The 18,555-nt window shown below is 45.6% G+C and overlaps 1 protein-coding gene across 1 annotated transcript; it reads left to right on the forward strand.

Annotated features, from left to right (window-relative positions):
* The first annotated feature begins 13 nt into the window (after positions 1-13).
* Positions 14-18,157, forward strand: CALR3 (calreticulin 3). Its single transcript, XM_008157815.3, has 9 exons — positions 14-153; positions 331-432; positions 4,236-4,439; positions 6,456-6,550; positions 10,897-11,085; positions 14,954-15,061; positions 15,155-15,286; positions 16,210-16,302; positions 17,938-18,157. The coding sequence occupies exons 1-9, from the start codon at positions 63-65 to the stop codon at positions 18,079-18,081; spliced, it is 1,158 nt and encodes a 385-aa protein (XP_008156037.2). The 5' UTR covers positions 14-62; the 3' UTR covers positions 18,082-18,157.
* Positions 18,158-18,555: the final 398 nt, after the last annotated feature.

Below are 18,555 nucleotides of genomic sequence, written 5' to 3' on the forward strand. Positions count from 1 at the left end.
CGGCTCGCCGCGGAGACTGCTGGGAGCAAAGGGGCGGTTACAAGAAGCTCCGCGCACCCTCTATGGCCGCGCCTTGGGTCCTGCTTTGGGCCGTCTGTGTGCTGCGGTTGGTGCTGGCCACCGTCTACTTCCAGGAGGAGTTTCTAGACGGAGGTGAAAAGGCGACGCCATGGTGGCGGGGGCGTAAGCTCCCCCATTCCTTGCCGCCCAACGGATGGCCCGAGTCGCGCTTGGCTCCGGGGTGGGCTGTGGCGAAGCCTCGAGGGCCCCTCACCCTCCCTGGGCCCACATGAAGTTTTCGGCCCTAACCGATGTTGTTTCCCCCCACAGAGCGCTGGAGGAACCGATGGGTGCAGTCCACTAATGACTCCCAATTCGGGCATTTTAGACTCTCGTCAGGGAAATTTTATGGCCATAAAGAAAAAGACAAAGGTTAGTTTAGGGTTCCAGAGAAAATCAAGCTAAATGTTAAGTCCCCCATAGCAACCTTTCAAGGTAGGTGTGGCTCACCCCAACACGCCCCACTCCCATTCACAGGTGAGGAAACCAAGGCTTCGGTAGGGTCTGGCGTTACTTTTTTCTTCTTTTTTTAATATATTTTTATTGATTTTAGAGAGGGAGGGAGAGATAGAAACATCAATGATGAGAAGCACTGATCGGCTGCCTCCTGCACGCCCCCTACTGGGGATGGAGCCCACAACCCAGGCATGTGCCCTTGGCCAGAATGGAACCTGGGACCCTTCAGTCCACAGGCCAACGCTCTATCCACTGAGCCAAACCGGCTAGGGCTCTGCCGTTACTTTTTGTCCTCTTTTTTTCACTTGCCCAGCAAAACCCGCTTTGTTTGCACTAGGGGGCCCCAGGGCCTTGCCCTGAGAGGAAAAAAAAAAAAAAAAAGCATACTTCTTTTTTTTTTTTTCTTTCTTCACTTTATGAAGGAAAGAAAAACAGGTAAACGTTAAATGCTGTCAGGTGCACAGCTCTTAAGGCAGGGGTCCTCAAACTTTTTAAACGGGGGGCCAGTTCACTGTCCCTCAGACTGTTGGAGGGCCGGACTATAGTTTAAAAAAAAAAACTATGAACAAATTCCTATGCACACTGCTAAGTCGGCTGCTAAGCAGGACAGGCAGCAGCGGCAAAAACACCCGGCGGGCCAGATAAATGTCCTCAGCGGGCCGTATGTGGCCCGCAGGCCGTAGTTTGAGGACCCCTGACTTAAGGGGTACAACAGGATGAATGTTTATACCTGTACACACAGGTCAAGCGAGGGATTCCGTCCTCAACTCTCTAACAAAGAGCTGTTAAGACACAATCTGGCCCAGCCGGTGTTGCTCAGTGGTTGAGCAAGGACCTATGAACCAGGAGGTCACGGTTCGATTCCCAGTCAGAGCACATGCCCAGGTTGCGGACTCGATCCTCGGTAGGGGGTGTGTAGGAGGCCGCTGATCAATGATGAGGTATCAGAGGCTGGCCTGATACCCCCTCCCTGCGAGTCAGTAGCCTCCTGGTTCGAGAATAACCTGTGTTCTGGCTTCTTCTCATTTCTGATGACCAAAGGTGGACAAGATACAGCTCATCTACCACCTGTTTGTTTTTCCTAAGCCAGCAAACTGAGAATGGTTTTAACACTTTTTAATAGGGGGAAAATTGAAGGGGGGCTAGTGTTTTATGGCAAGTAAAAAGTATATAAAATTCAATGAAATATATGAATTTTCAGTGTCTGTCAATAACGTTTTAATAGGACACAGCCATGCTCATTTGTTTGCATATGGTCTATATAACTGCTTTCATACTGCAAAGGCAGAATTGAGTAGTTGGGACAAAGCAAATGGCAGATGAAGCCTAAAATATTTATTCTCTGGCCCTACAGAAAAAGCTTGCCAACCCCTAATTTAGAGGAAAAACTTACTTCTTCACCCTCTTCCATTCAACCTTTATCCTGGTCCTGTTATTCCCATGTTTCCCTGCCTGGCAGCCTCTGGTTTTCAATTGTATATGCAGTTTTATAAGTTACACTAGTAGCCCTGCACACGAATATGTGTGCCAGTAGCTCTCTGTGGGGCCTGGCTGCTCCGCGCCCGCTGCCCAGAGGCCCTCCGTGGTCAGGTGCAGAACGCTCACGCTGCCCGCTCTCAGCGATCGCCCCCTCGGGACTGGGGGACTCCAGCGGGGCTTAGAGGAGTGGGCGCTGCCATCTTGTGGCTGTGGGTGTCGCCATCTTTGTGACAGAGCGATGGTTAATGTGCATATTACCCTTTTATTAGATAGGATGTTGACCCAAAGAATTGGTCAAAATTCAGGCTATATGACAAAAACGAAGTGAAAACCAGCAGGTGATTCTATGAAGCTTGTCCAAGGACAGGGGTTCCCACTTAGAGTTGGTTTGGTTTTTTCCACAGTGTTTTTTCTCCCTTCAATCTGGAATCCTGAGATTGTGTGCATTTCATTCACTGCAGCACATGTCTACTGAGTGCAGACAGGGGCAAGGCACTGAGCGTACCCGTTAATTTGGCCCCTTCTGTTGTGGTCCCCTGGGACCATGACATAGAAGCTATTGTTGGAAAAAGAAATAGAATTTAGTCAGAAAGGCCATGGGTGTGGCTGAGGAGGCGGGGGGAGGACTCAGAGGGAGATGGTGAATCATATAGCCTTAGGAATTGCCTCAATGGAAGGGGCCACATGAGGAGGAGGGGCTGCAAATCTGAGGAAGGAGAGAGTGAGGAAAGAATGAAGGACGCAGAGAGGTGTGGTGGTAGGGAGTTCAGCCATGAATTCAGGATGTAGTAATACAAATACCAAGTCCATTTGTGATGACTCAGAGCAGCTGTGGGGGCCAGAGTACAGAGCAAGTAAGGGTAGGTTATAGTAAGACTGGCTCTGTTTTCAGGTTTGATGAATTTCAGTATAAGATAAGGATTTGGTACAGAGTCTAGTGGCTACTGAAAAGGGGGTTTTGGTCTCAAAGTGAACACTTAAATGCATAATGCAAATATGAGATGATTCACATGACAAAGGATGGTAGCTTCATAAAAAGCCATCACACATGACAACCACGAGCCAGCTCATCCAGCACAGGGAAGCACCATTTTACAGAGCCGAACTCTGTTCTCCATCTGCTGTTGTGACTCTTTCTAATCCTCACCTGAGGATATTTTTTCCATTGATTTTTAGAGAGAGTGGAAGAGAGAGGGAAAGACAGAGAGAAATAACAATGTGAGAAACATTGATTGGTTACCTTCTGCAGGAGCCCTGACCAGGGCCCGGGCTGGGAAGGAGCCTGCAACAAGGTGTGTGCTCTTGACAGGAATCGAACCCAGGACCTTTTGGTCCCAAGGCCAATGCTCTAGCCACTGAGCCAAACCAGCTAGGGCTGCTGTTGTGACTCTTTTTATTTTTAATATATTTTTATTGATTTCAAAGAGGAAGGGAGAGGGAGAGTTAGGAACATCAATGTTGAGAGAGAATCACTGGCTGCCTCCTACACCCCCACACTGGGGATGGAGCCCACAAACCTGGCATGTGCCCCGACTGGGAATCAAACCATGACCTCCTGGCTCATACGTCAACACTCAACCACTGAGCCACACCAGCCGGTCTGTTGTGACTCTTAAGTCACTATTTCAAGATGAGAATTAAGAAAAAGAAGTAGAGCCCTAACCGGTTTGGCTCAGTGGATAGAGCGTCGGCCTGTGACTCAAAGGTCCCAAGTTCGATTCCAGTCAAGGGCATGTACCTTGGTTGCGGGCACATCCCCAGTAGGGGGTGTGCAAGAGGCAGCTGATTGATGTTTCTCTCTCATCGATATTTCTAACTCTCTCTCCCTCTCCCTTCATCTCTGTAAAAAATCAATAAAATATATATATTTTTAAAAAAGAAATAGAATGCTTTGTATTTTAATTCAGTTGCTACACAAGCTTCCTTGTATATCCCCACCCCTTGAAAGATGAATGGAAGCAAAATTAACCTTTTATTTATCATTAGAATGCATATTTGTCACTTAGAGCTAAAGTGCTTTTATAACATAACAGTGGTATATTAAGTACAAAAACATCTGAGTGTGACAAAGAAGTTCTGTGGCATGTCCATTGTATATTGTACAAATGGACTATAGGTGCTGGATGAATGTAAATGGTTAGGAGGCTTATTATTGGGAGTAAGAGAAAGACAATAATTTAATTATCTGCATCACTGAGCACTGTCTCTCCTAATCTTTCATGAGTGTTTTTTGTTTGAAGGTCTGCAAACCACTCAAAATGGCCGATTCTATGCCATCTCTGCCCGGTTTAAACCATTCAGCAATAAAGGGAAGACGCTGGTCATTCAGTACACAGTGAAACACGAGCAGAAGATGGACTGTGGAGGGGGCTACATTAAGATCTTCCCTTCGGATGTAGACCAGAAGAACCTGAGTGGGAAGTCCCAGTACTATGTTATGTTCGGTGAGTTCAGGTAGTACAAAGCAACCGTTTCTGGTGACTGATAATCCTTCCACCTATGGCATCCTTAGACCAAGACTGCTAAGATGGTAGTATTGTGTGTGCCTGGCCAAAGGTTTTTAGTCCTGTTAAATCTATTTAACATTGTAAAAAGGCAACTGTACCATTCTGTTATACTTTAGAGGAAGTTATTTGTTTAACATTAATGTAGACCCAAATATTCTGACTATATCAGGAGTCAGAAAATCTTGTCCCTGGGCCAGATCAGGCCACAGCCTGTGTCTGTTATGGCGCGTGAGCTGAGAATGGGTTTTAACATTTCTGAATGACTGAAAAAAATCTTAAGAGGGATAATATTTTTGACACATGGAAATGATATGAAACTCAAATGTCAGTGTCCACAAATGAAGTCTTACGGGCTACAGCTTCACTCAGTTCATTTGCATTTTGTCTAAAGCTGCTTTCAAACAGCAGTGGAGAGTGGAGTCATTGTAACAGAGACCATATGGCCCCAAAGCCAAAAATATTAACTGTCTTGCCCCTCACAGAAAAACACTGGCTGCCCCTGGAATGCAGTAAATGTCTCCTGACACCAGGGGAACTTGATTAAAATTCGTGCTGGAATGGGAAGAGACCACATTGGGCCACAGAAACTAGACATAACCAAAGTGTGAAATCCAAAAGCTTTATGAATGAAGAGGATTCTGGGAAGATGGCAGAGTAGGAAGCACTAGGCATCTGTCTCCCCACCTAGACAACAATTCTACTGGCAAAAGCTGCCAGATTTAAATATTCTGGAACTCTGGAGTCTGTGGAAGGATTGCAATTTCTAGGAGAAACGGGGAAGGTTAAATTCAGTCCATTTAGCCCTCAGCACAGTAGCATATACCCACCTCCCGCCCCTAATGCAGGTGTTCCTGGAGCAGTTTATACACAGCTTGCAGGAGCTAGGGTGGGCAGAAAGGACTCTGTCCTCCAAATATTTGGGATCTGAGCTCTGATCACTGATTGGTGCCTCTGGTCACATGGGTAGAGACAGAGAGGGGCAGCCATTTTGTTGTATCTCCCTCACTATTGTAATCCTCTCTGCCTCCAGCCAAAGTGACTTCCAGGGGAAGTAAAGGGCCAGCACCCCCCTCCCCTCATTATTTCCCCTTTCCCTTTAGGAAGCCAGACATTCATGCAGGGAAAATTAGAAAGTGACCACACATGCCCAGGGAAAGACTCAGAAAAGACCTGAGAAGACCTTAAGTTTACATCTCAGGCTGACTCTTGGCACAGAGACAGCCTGAAAAAACAATTAAATAGCCCGATGGGTGTGGCTCAGTGATGGAGCATTGACATATGAATCAGGAAGTCATGGTTTGATTCCCGGTCAGGACACATGCCCAGGTTGTGGGCTCCATCCCCAGTAGAGGGTGTGCAGGAGGCAGCCAATTAATTGATGTTTCTCATCAATGTTTCTATCCCTCTCCCTTCCTCTCTCTCTCAAATCAATAAATGTACTAAAAAAAAACCCCACAAAAAAACATTAGCCCATTTAATTGGCATAATAGCTTTGTGAAGTCAAGATTAACTCAAGGCATAGGGAGGCTGCATAGTTGTAACTGTGTCTCAAAATTGAATGAGAGCTGAGGTCAGAGCCTGTCAGTCCAGCTCCAAAGCCCTCACCTGGGTACAGGGACACTGGTCAGAGCTTCTGAGCAAGGACCCCAGACTCAGGCAGCATGTCAGGGATGCTTTTTAGATTGTTAAACCTTTTCTTACTCATGCTGATTTACACTTGAGTCCAAAGTGGCTGCAGGGAACAGAGAAATGACCTGAACTGAGAACGGTATCACCTTCTCAGGTGATATAAATGGGAGATATCCATTTAAATATCTCCATGTAGGTAACTGATCATTTCTGGGCATGTAAGCTTCCTGTGCCTTGGATATTATTTCAGGAGAATGTTTGGGGGTATGTTGTGGTAATGCATTATGCAGGGAAATTGAGAGCAGCTAATTTTTTTTTTTGTAGGACCTGATATTTGTGGATTTGATATCAAGAAAGTTCATGTTATTTTACATTTCAAGAATCAGTATCATTCAAACAAGAAACCTATCAGGTGTAAGGTAAATTATTTTGTATTTATTTATTTATTAAATATATTTTTATTGATTTCAGAGAGGAAGGAAGAGAGAGAGAGATAGAAACATCAATGATGAGAGAGAATCATTGATCGTCTGCCTCCTGCACGCCCCCCACTGAGGATGGAGCCCACAACCCAGGCATGTGCCCTTGACTGGAATTGAACCCTGACCTTGTGGTTCATAGGTTGATGCTCAACCACTGAGCCATGGCGGTTTGGGCTGATTTTATATTTAAATCAGTGGTTGTGTTAACTCTTGTCAGATAGTAACATAAGTTAAGAGAGAGTAGTTTTGATCTTAAAATATCTAAGTGAGCCAGGGATGGGTCATAGCAAACATACCCCGTCCCTGCTCTCTGGTTTAGCAGGCACATTAGAGACACTTGTCTGCTACTCTGGTTTGGTTTCTGGAGTTTTTTCCCATCAGGAGGGCACATTCACTTTTTACTGTGAGCTGTGGCATCGATTTATAATTTGCCCCATCAGGGTTACAACAGAGTGGTCACATTTTAGCTATAGCCATCATTACTAAGGAATGAAATATTTCTCTCTTTTTTTTTAATATATATTTTATTGATTTTTTACAGGGAGGAAGGGAGAGGGATAGAGAGTTAGAAACATCGATCAGCTGCCTCCTGCACACTCCCTACTGGGGATGTGCCCACAACCATGGTACATAACCTTGACCGGAATTGAGCCTGGGACCTTTCAGTCCACAGGTCGACGCTCTATCCACTGGGCCAAACCGGTTAGGGCAGGAATGAAATATTTCTGATTTCATTCCTTTATTCCTGAAAATTAATTGGAGAAATGAATCTTCAAAATGCCAAAACATTTAAAATAGAAAAATTTACGCCGAAACCGGTTTGGCTCAGTGGATAGAGTGTCGGCCTGTGGACTCAAGGGTCCCAGGTTCGATTCCGGTCAAGGGCATGTACCTTGGTTGCGGGCACATCCCCAGTAGGGGGTGTGCAAGAGGCAGCTGATCGATGTTTCTAACTCTCTATACCTCTCTCTTCCTCTCTGTAAAAAATCAATAAAATATATATATAAAAAATAAATAAAATAAATAAAATAAAATAGAAAAATTTCTAAAATGAAAGCATACACTCTTACTTTTTTACCCAGGGGATCTGTGAAAATGACTCTTTAGGTCTTAGGGCCTGCTTTAGAACTCAATGGCCCCACCTAGAGCTTCTCCAAAGAGGTGGCCTGTGTTAAGTCCCTGGCATTGTGGGCCTGTGGAAGGGAAGTATGTTCTGCAATGCCCCCTCATTTGCATATAAGCACCAGGAAACAGGAACCCGTCCCCTGAGACACCCCCAGGGCCCAGGGCTCCAACATCAGAGGCCTGCGTGAATCTGCGTGAATTTGGGCAGGAGGCCCTAGTGTATTTACGATCATTGACAGCATGGAGTGGAAGCATCTATAACTCTCCCTTAGTCAGTCCTAACCCAAGCAGGGAGCACTAGACCTCTTCACAAAACCACAGTGAGTCTCCATTGTAGCACCATCCCTTTTGGTAACACCATCAGTGGGAACCTACTGATGTTGCAGTTCACTTGGATTGTGAACTCCCCCCTCACCCCATGCACCCCTCCCGTGGGGCGATGGGAAGCTTACACTCTTAATCCTTCTCCCTCCACTTAGTGTTTGGATCAAAGGGCAGGTCTTTACGATGGAGTCCCAGGAAATTGTTCAGTTGCACATCAGGTGTATGGGAGAGACACTGTGGAGGCTGTGAGGTTCAGCTCAGATCAGTGGTCGGCAAACCACGGCTCGCGAGCCACATGTGGCTCTTTGGCCCCTTGCGTGTGGCTCTTCCACAAAATACCACGTGCGGGCGCTCACGTACAGTGCGATTGAAACTTCGTGGCCCATGTGCAGAAGTCGGTTTTCGGCCTGGGCGAGTCTTATTTTGAAGAAGTGGTGTTAGAACACTCAAGGGGCCAAAGAGCTACATGTGGCTCACGAGCCGCGGTTTGCCGACCACTGGCCCAGATCATGCCTGGGAGGCCAAAGCATGACCACCTGGGGTCAACAAGCCTACAGGGCCCTGAGAGGCACCCTCAGACATGTGCTGCTGTTTCTGCAACCTGTTAGAAAAATAACACCCATCTGCTGAAGGAGCACTGATTCACAGCAGCTAGTCAGCATTCCGGTCTTCCCAGGGAGGAGTACCATTATTTCCATAGGGTGCTGATTCATTCTGTGATGTGGAAAGGAAAGGGCGAGAACCTTTCCTGCAGGCAGTGGTCAGACCTCAAGGGGTGTGAAGTGCATGTTAGAAAAATAGCTCAGATGTTCTGCAGAGGGTGGGTGGGGGACAGGGTGATCAACAGGCAGGAAAACAGGTGAGATTGTGGGCCCAGGCTCTGGGGGAATGCAGACCGTAGGAGCGTTTTGACATTATTCACGAGTGGAGTCCAGAGGACTTTATTGTAGGGAGCGGCTCTAGGGTCAAGCCTCGGGCTGGCCTGTGGCAGGGCCACAAACAAGTCCCAGTTTGGAGGGCAGAGCTCTCCTAGCATAATTAAGCCTGACCTTGTAGCCCTCCCTAATTCCTTCCTAAGTAGCTAATGGCTGTGGGAGGTGCAGCAAGTGTTGCCAAAACAAGAACATTTGTATACATGTTAATCTACCCTTGTTTTAATCAGACTGTAAAATAAAGCATCCGCTTGCAGGCTGGGTCTTTTGTGTCCTCATCCAGGCATAGGAGATCTACCGAGCCCCAGCTGTATTCTCTTGTCTGTCTTTTCTTCAATCCTTCACCGCCCCTCCTCAGGTTCACCCTTGGCCGTGCTGGTGCGGCACACTTGATGATGTTTGGAATGTGGGTACTGAGGATGTGCAGCATTACTGTTCATTAGGAAGGGAAACAAAGGTCCAGGAGGGACTAGGGCAGACTGGGGGGTCATGTTGAATGGTTAGGGGTGAAATCCTGGCAGACATCCAGATAGAGGTGTCAGTAAATTGTTGGAAGCAGGTCTGAAGCTCAGGAAGATGGTTGGGATTAAAGATGCCTTTTGGAGCTGTTTGCATATGTATGGGAGTAAATATAATCCCCAGGAGGCTCTGCTCTTGTAGTCAAATCCTGGGGAGCCCCAGCCATTGGGGCCAGGGAGCCCAAAGTGAAATTAGGAAAGGGAGTTGAGAAGAAGGCCAGTAGAGAGCAGGGGGAGAGCATTGGTATTCAGCTGTCACACCAAGCAGACGGTAGTGTTGATTTGGACAAGCCATTTGCCACTGTGTGGACAGCAGTGGCCTACCCAGCAGGGCACAACAGGCAAGAACTGAAGAAGCCTTCAGCTTTGGCTCTTGGTAGGGAGAGAATCCTCCTGACACAGACCCTTTAAGACTCTGGGGCAGTGGTTCCTGAACCTGAACAGTGTCAGTGTCCCTGGAGGGCCTGTGAAAATTACTGAAGGGTCCCAGGTTCCAGCGCAGCACGTTGGGACCCATGTGCGAACCTACATTTCCCAGTGATGCTGATGCTATGGGTTGTGCTTTGAGAAGCCCAGTAGGATTCCCCTCCGCTACTGACAGGCAGGCATATCCTGGGCACCCTCAGCCTCCCCAGGCACCCATCACCCACCCCCCACCCATCCTTAATTGCATATTGTTGAATTCTTTTCTATGTCGGGCCCAGGGCTTAAATTGTGACCCAGAGAGACGCTGGGCCTGCCCTCACAGAGCTTCCATTGTTGGATAGCTCAGAGCATCAGAAAGTTCTCCCCTATGTTAGAAATAGAGCGGAGCCCTGGTTGGAGAGTTGTCCCACACACCAAGGGGTTGTGGGTTTGATTTCCTGGTCAGGGCACACACCTAGGTTGCAGTTCAATCCCCAGTCAGGGCATGTATGGGAGGTAGCTGATCAATGCTTCCCCCCTCTCTCCTCCTCCCTTTCTCTAAAGTCAATAAACATATCCTTGGGTGAGGATTCAAAACAAAACAAAATTTTAGAAAAAAATGGAGCAGACTTCATTAGGAATCTTTCAGGATATAGAACAGGAAGTAGTTTTCAACATGACTTTTCATAAACAACGCCATCATCCCATGTTTTACCAACTGCCCCATCGTAACTGCCTGTAGGATTATAGTGGGGGCCGGTATCTTTGCCCAAAAGGGAATCGGCCACTCAAGAGAAGGCTGCCAGTAGCAGTGCTCTACAAAGAGGCAATGCTTCTGTTACACCGTTACAGCCCCCTGTCCTACAACCCCTCTTCTTTCTGTTTATGGCAAGTCTTTGACTGATGATAACTTAAACTGCATGTTTAGACCTGCCTTGAAACATCTCCCTGTCATCCTTTCCTCCCCTAAAATGTGCAGGTTGATGGCTTTACACACCTCTACACTCTGATCTTAAGACCAGATCTCACTTATGAAGTGAAAATTGATGGCCAAGTGATTGAATCCGGCAGTATTGAGTATGACTGGAACTTAACATCACTGAAGAAGATGGAGAAGTCTTCAGCAGAGTCCATGGACTGGGAGCAGGAGAAAGAGGACAAACTCCAGGTGTGGATTTTTCCCAAACAATTCTAGAAAGTGTGCAAGCAAAATTTGTACGTACTAGGTCCTGTATGATTGCTGCATGGCAGGTAATCATGATGACAACAACATAATGATCAAAATGCTCCCTCTAGTGCATATGTGCTGAAACCAGCCACAGATCTGCAGGCCTCAAGGTATTGTGAAAAAGTTTTATAATATTTGAGATCAAAACAAGTATGGTTTGTTCTTCTTAAACAAAATTAAATGCATCTGCAACCTTAAAAAATTTATTTTGTGTTATTCTGCATTTGAACATGAAATACTTTTGTGGCCTCATACTTGTGATTGACAACCAAGATCCGTAAACATATAAATGTATGTTTCCTAGGGCTGCTGTAGCAAAGCACCACAAAGAGCAAAATCCCTAACATAAAGGTTTTTCTATTTCCTGGTTGAGGCTCATGTGGGGGGCAAGCAACCGATGTCACTTTCTCACATCAATGTTTCTCTCTCTCTGTCTCTCCCTCTCTCTTCCACTCTCTAAAAATCAATGGGAAAATATCCTAGGGTGAGGATTAACAAAAATCGAACCCGAGACCCTTTCCATCATTTCTCAAAGGACAGAAATGTATTCTCTTATAGTTCTTCTTGAAGGCAGAGTTAGAAATCAGTGTGTTGGCAGGCAGGACCACACTCCCTCTCAAGGCTCTACAGGAGGATCCTTCCTTACTTCTTCCAGTATCTGTTGCCTTTAGGCATTCCTTGGGTGGTACACACATCACTCCAGTCTCTCTGGCTGGCTTCATCTCTACATGGCCTTTTCCTCTTCTAGTGTCTCTTCTGTCTCCTATAAAGACATTTATCATTGGATTTAAGGTCCACCTGAATAATCCAATTGATTTGCCTAGAGATCCTTATAATTACATCTGCAAAGACCCTTCCCCCCTTTAAGCTCACATTCCCACATTTAGGATGTAGATAAATCTTTTTTGGAATTACCCACTACATCCACTTTTTTTTTTTCAGTCTATGTTTCTGGTTTGTTTGTTTTTCCTTACCCCCGGATATTTTCCATTGATTTTTAGAGAGAGTGGAAAAGAGAGGGAAAGACAGAGAGAAATAGCGATGTGAGAGAAACACATTGATTGGTTGCCTCCTGCATGTGCCCTGACAAGGGCCCAGGCCGGGGAGGAGCCTGCAACTGAGGTACATACCCTTGACTGGAATCAAACCTGGGACCCTTAGGTCTGCAGGCCGACACTCTATCCACTGAGCCAAACTGGCTAGGACCAGTCTATGTTTCTTTATTGTTATAACATTTTGTTTTGAGCATCAAACACTATACCAGAACCTGAGCCATTTATCTGAAGACAGTCCTCTTTGCCTTAACTACGAGTACTGGGCTGATATCTATAATTAATTTCTGACAACATACAACTTACTGGTGGCATTGCTATGTAATAACCAAATACTTCAGAATAGACTGAATATAATTATTAAATCAAAATGGCATCTTGTTTAAACTATTAAGTTATTTGGCAATCCTTTTTTCCCCATAGATAATTGAAAGTTCAGTTCCTTGAATTTGGAATCAATTATGTCCAGTCAATGAGAATGCCTTCAGATTAGAGCAAATCCCCAACATAAAAGTTTTTCCATCGTATCTCAAGGGGGAAAAAAAGGCAAAGTTTCCACCTCCTGTTCTTACCTTAAAAACAAACCAAAAAATGGAGTGTTCACCCAGAAAAAGCTCTTACTTTAAACAAGGCCCAGAATGGCAAAAAACAACAACAAAAAAACACCAAAAAAACCCACAAAAACCCTGCAATACCCCCCGCCCTAGCAGTTTGGATGGAGACAGGTCCCCACAGGGGCTAATCAGTCTTTCAGAAGCTCCTTTCTGGATTGGCTGTTATATCCCTATGCTCAGACCCCTATGAGCTCCTAAACAAATTAGTTCATTATGGCATTAGAATCTGAAAACCCACAATTCTACTAGGGAGCCTGCTACTCAGATTGAATTGTAATTATTTTCTGGATCCCAACACAACAGTGGCTCATGGTTGTCATTTGTGGTCTGGGTCAAAAAGCAGTAGGAGAGCCCGGCTGGCACGGCTCAGTGGTTGAGCCTCAGCCTGTGGACCCGTAGGTCCTCGTTCAATCCCTGGTCATGGCACATGCCTGGGTTGCAGGCTCAATCCCCAGTGTGGGACATGCATAAGGTAGTTCATCTATGATTCTCTCTCATCATTGATGTTTCTATCTCCCTCTCCCTCTCCCTTCCTCTCTGAAATCAATAAAAAATATATTGAAAAAACAAAACAGTAGAAGAGACCTAGCTAGTTAGGCTCAGTAGATAGAGCCAAGGTTCAATTCTAGTCAAAGGTATGTACCGTGGTTGCAGACTTGATCCCCAACCCTAGTTGGGCCTCGTATGGGAGGCAACCAATTTTTTTTTTAAATATATTTTATTGATTTTTTACAGAGAGGAAGGGAGAGGGATAGAGAGCTAGAAACATCGATGAGAGAGAAACATCAACCAGCTGCCTCCTGCACACCCCCCACCGGGGATGTGCCCGCAACCAATGTACATGCCCTTGACCGGAATTGAACCCAGGACCCTTCAGTCCGCAGACCGACGCTCTATCCACTGAGTCAAACCGGTTTCAGCGGAGGCAACCAATTGATGTGTCTCTCTAACATCGATGTTTCTCTCTCTCTGTTTCCCTCCCTCCCTCCCTCCCTCCCTCCCTTCCACTCTCTTAAAATCAATGGAAAAATATCCTCGGTGATAATTAACAACAACAAAAAGCAGTAGAAGAGGTGACTAACTCCCATGTTTCAGTTGTTGAGAAGTTAAGAGTATCATGAAAAAGCTGCTAAGTTAAAAATGTTGCCCTAGACGGTTTAGCTCAGTGGATAGAACGTTGGCCTGTGGACTGAAGGGTTCTGGGTTTGATTCTGGTCAAGGGCATATGCCCAGGTTTCCAGCTCCATCCCCAATAGGGGGAGTGTGGGAGGCAGCCAATCAATGATTCTCTCTCATCATTGTTTCTATCTCCCTCTCCCTTCCTCTCTGAAATCAATAAAAAATATATTTTTAAAAATGTTTACAATTTCTCAGTCCTAAAAGAGAAAACACCATTGTATACAACTTTTATGCTTTTATATATGTTGATCTGAATATTAATCTAAGCAATTTTTTCTTATCCATTTACTTATTCAACAACTATTTATTCAGTACCTACTAAGCCATACACATATGTATATATGTATATATGTATATATGTGAGTTATATAAACTTGAATATATATATACTTATATATATTATGCATAGATTGTATATTTAACTGTATAGATATATATGCATGTATATGTATTATTTTTGTGTGTATATGGGTGAGTGTTTCTATGTCTATAAAATGACTCAATAGTAATTGCTTTTCTCCTGCTATCCAGGTAAATATTGGGACATTTCTTAGTTATCCAGCTTCTCTCTGGAATAGTCCATGTGTGACTGTGATGTAGGACAGATTTCAGCTAACCATCAGTGAATGTGTGGTCCCCTCTCCCATCATCACTTTTTGCCCATCATTTTACCTTTAGACACTATTTCAAGTTTTCCACTTTGCTCTTCCTGTCAATAGCATGGGGAAAGTGGTACCATCACACAGGCTGAGGAGGGGGGGCGGTTAGAGAGAACATTCCGGCAATGCATGGTCCCAAGGCCCTCTGTGGGATCTGGACCCTGAGAACTCGGCCCTTCAACCACCAAATTGAGAAGGAGATGAGGAAATAACGACCTGGGTCACAGGCCTGGCCATTTCCTGGTAGCTAAGAATTTCCTTTCTCAAATCTGAGAATCTTTTTTTTCCTTACACATATATTAAGGACTGGGAGAAGCATTTTCTGGATGCCAGTGCTAGCAAGCCAAGCGACTGGAACAGTGAACTGGACGGCGACTGGCAGGCGCCAATGCTTCAGAAACCTCCATACCAGGTACATGGCCGCATCCTCTTCCTGTGACACCCTCGGGCTGCCCCCTCCCCTGCTGCATCACTGGGGACCACCCCATGCGGTTTGTTGTTGCAGGATGGCCTGAAACCGGAAGGAATAGATAAAGACGTTTGGCTCCATCAAAAGATGAAAAACACCCACTATTTGACGGAATACGACCTTTCAGAATTTGAGAACATTGGTGCCATCGGGCTGGAGCTTTGGCAGGTCACTGGGTTTTAAATTTGCTTTAGTTTAATAACTGAATTTCAGCCTACCATAAATTCCTTAATTTACATAGCTTGTATTTCGTGAACTCCTGCTGTGTGCCTGCCACCTGTAGCTGGACCCAAGGCTGGGGCCAAAACAGATGACCTCCTCACCCTCTGGGCACATCCTGTCTGCCTCTGCCCCTGGGAATTGGTCACTCCTTGGCTCATAGCTGACCTGTGGGACCATCAGCATTAGGACAAGGTTGTAGATTCTGATGCAGCATGTCTGGTGTGGAGCTTGAGATTCTGCATTCCCACCACGCTTCCAGGTGGTGCTGTTGCTGCCAGTCCACAGCCCACACGTTGCACAGAAAGGTTCTTGAACTGCGTTTCTTTTTTTTAAACATTTTATTGATTTTTTACAGAGAGGAAGAGTTAGAAACATTGATGAGAGAGAAACATCGATCAGCTGCCTCCTGCACACCCCCCACTGGGGATGTGCCCGCAACCAAGGCACATGCCCCCGACCGGAATCGAACCCGAGACCCTCCAGGCCACAGGCCGACGCTCTATCCACTGAGCCAAACCGGCCCCGGCTTGAACTGCATTTCTTAAATACTGCTGAGTGCTCCAGGCATTGGGGCGATCTTCAAAGTCTCCATGCTTTTTAAATCCAGGCAGCTCCCAGACCAGTTAAAGCAGCATCCCTAAGGTTGAGACCAGGCATCAGGAGTTTCAAAAATGTTCTTGGTGATCCCAATAGGCAGCCAAGTTGACAACCAGTGCCCTGGAGGGAACGGCATTCTAGAAATGGGTTTAAGCATGTGCTGCTTTTGAGAACTAATAACTGCCACAGTACTGAGAAGAATACAATTGTTGCTTGGTGGAAGGATGTTACATTTCTCACACCAATAAGTAAGGCCCTGTTTTCATCTGCAGGTGAGATCTGGAACCATCTTCGATAACTTCCTGATCACAGACGACGAAGAGTATGCTGAGAATTTTGGCAAGGCCACCTGGGGTGAAACCAAGGTACGAAGAGTGCAATGAACTTTTCTTTCATTGTTTATTTATTTCTGTACTAGAGTCTAACATGTAGGAAAGGGCTTGATGAGTTTTTGCTAATGAACACTCCACCTCGATCAACACACAGAATGCTTTCAGGAGCTTCCTCATAGCCCCTCCCAGCCGGCACCCACCCCCAAAGGAGCCACTATTCTATCACTATTCTATCTAGATCAATATGACCTCCTTTTGAAATTCATATAAATGGAGTCATATTTACTCATTTTTTTCTTTTTTTTAAAAATATATTTTATTGATTTTTTACAGAGAGGAAGAGAGAGGGATAGAGAGTTAGAAACATCGATGAGAGAGAAACATCGATCAGCTGCCTCTTGCACACCCCCTATTGGGAATGTGCCCGCAACCAAGGTACATGCCCTTGACCGGAATCGAACCTGGGACCCTTGAGTCCTCAGGCCGACGCTCTATCCACTGAGCCAAACCGGTTTCAGCAATATTTACTCATTTAGGCAGTGTTGTCAGATGCACTCATATTATCACATGCAGCAGTAGCTCGATCTTCCTATGAGAATATCCCAGAAAGTATGTATCCATTCTCTGTCAAGGCAGCTTTGGGTGGCTTCCAGCTTGTGGCCTCCTGCTTAAAGCTGTTACAATCATTCCTGTATGTTTCTTTCAGTGAACAGCCCAGGAGTGAACAGGCTGGGTTTACAATGTCCCTCACAGCCAAACAGTTATCAATGTGTTGCCTTATTTTACATTCCCTGGATTTTCTCATTTAGGCTCTAAGGTCTCCTCTTATCACCCATTCAGCTGGTCAGCTGGTTGAAGGACAGGGACCCACTGCTCTGGGAACAGAAAGAAGGGATGAATTCATTGCCTGGCGCTGTCATAACAAATCACCCCGAACTGGCTAGCTTAAAACAACACAAATTTTTTCCATTACAGTTCTGGAGGCCAGAACTCCATTAGTAGGACCACTCTCCCTCTGAAGGTTCTAGGGGAGGATCCTTTTCTTGCCTTTTCCAGCTTCTGGTGGCTTCTGGTGTTCCTTGGTTTGTGGCCACATCACTCTAAATTTTGCCTCTGTCTTTTTTTTTTTTTTTTAATGTTTTTATTGATTTATTTTAGAGAGAGAGAGATAGAAAGATAGAAAGATCGATGAGAGAGAAACATCATCAATCAACAACCTCCTGCAAGCTCAACACAGGGGATTGAGACTGCAATCCGAGCATGTGCCCTGACCAGGAATCAAATTGGTGACCTCTTGGTTCCTGGATGGACATTCAACTGCTGAGCTACACCAGCCGGGCTCTGCCTCTGTCTTAATGTGGCATTCTCCTCTTCTGTGTGTGTGTTTCAAATTTCTCTGCCTCTCTCTTATGATGGAATTTAGGGTCTACCTGATAAATCAGGATAATCTCAACACAACTTAATCCCATTTGCAAAGACCTTTTCCCCATATAAGGTCATATTGACAGGTTCCAGGGATTAGGACCTGATAGCTTTGGGGGCTCATTTTTAGCTGCCCTGAGCTGGAGTGGAAGCTTCCAGAAGGCAGGGGCAGGTTGCACATTAACACCTGGTCAGCTTCCAGGAAGCATAATCCCTGGCCACCCGGGTCTCTGTTTTTGTCTGCAGGGCCCGGAAAGGGAGATGGATGCCATCCAGGCCAAGGAGGAAGTGAAGAAGGCCCGTGAGGAAGATGAGGAGGACCTGCTGATGGGCAGGTTTGATGGGAGAGAAAATAATTTCAGGAGATTTCACAAGAGGGATGAGCTTTAGTCACCCCACCCCAGATAAAGATGACTGGTAAACCTTGTTACTTTAATCTACATTTAAAAGCTCAAATGCCTGCACACATGGGAATTTGTCTGATTTTCTTTGAGAAATGTTCCTATCCTTCTTGGTGGTTTCCTCAAGCCCCCACCCCTGTGCACAAGATGTTTCCTCTGGACAAACCTGAGTGCTGGGAACCAGAGGCTGGTGAGAGTCAGGTTAAAAAAAACCTGATGCTATTTTCTTCTTTTTAAATCCTTACCTGAGGACATGTTTGTTTGTTTGTTTGTTTTCAGAGAGAGAGAGAGAGAGAGAGAGAGAGGAGGAAGGGAGAGAGAGAAAAACATCAATCTATTGCCTCCTGTATGTGCCCCGCCTGGGGATCGAACCTGCAACCTTTTGGTGTATGGGGAGATGCTCCAACCAACTGAGCCACCTGGTCAGGGCCTGATGCTTTTTTTTTAATCCCCAAAATGCTTT

The sequence above is a fragment of the Eptesicus fuscus genome, chromosome 6, assembly GCF_027574615.1.
Source record: "Eptesicus fuscus isolate TK198812 chromosome 6, DD_ASM_mEF_20220401, whole genome shotgun sequence".
Classification (NCBI taxonomy): Eukaryota; Metazoa; Chordata; class Mammalia; order Chiroptera; family Vespertilionidae; genus Eptesicus; species Eptesicus fuscus.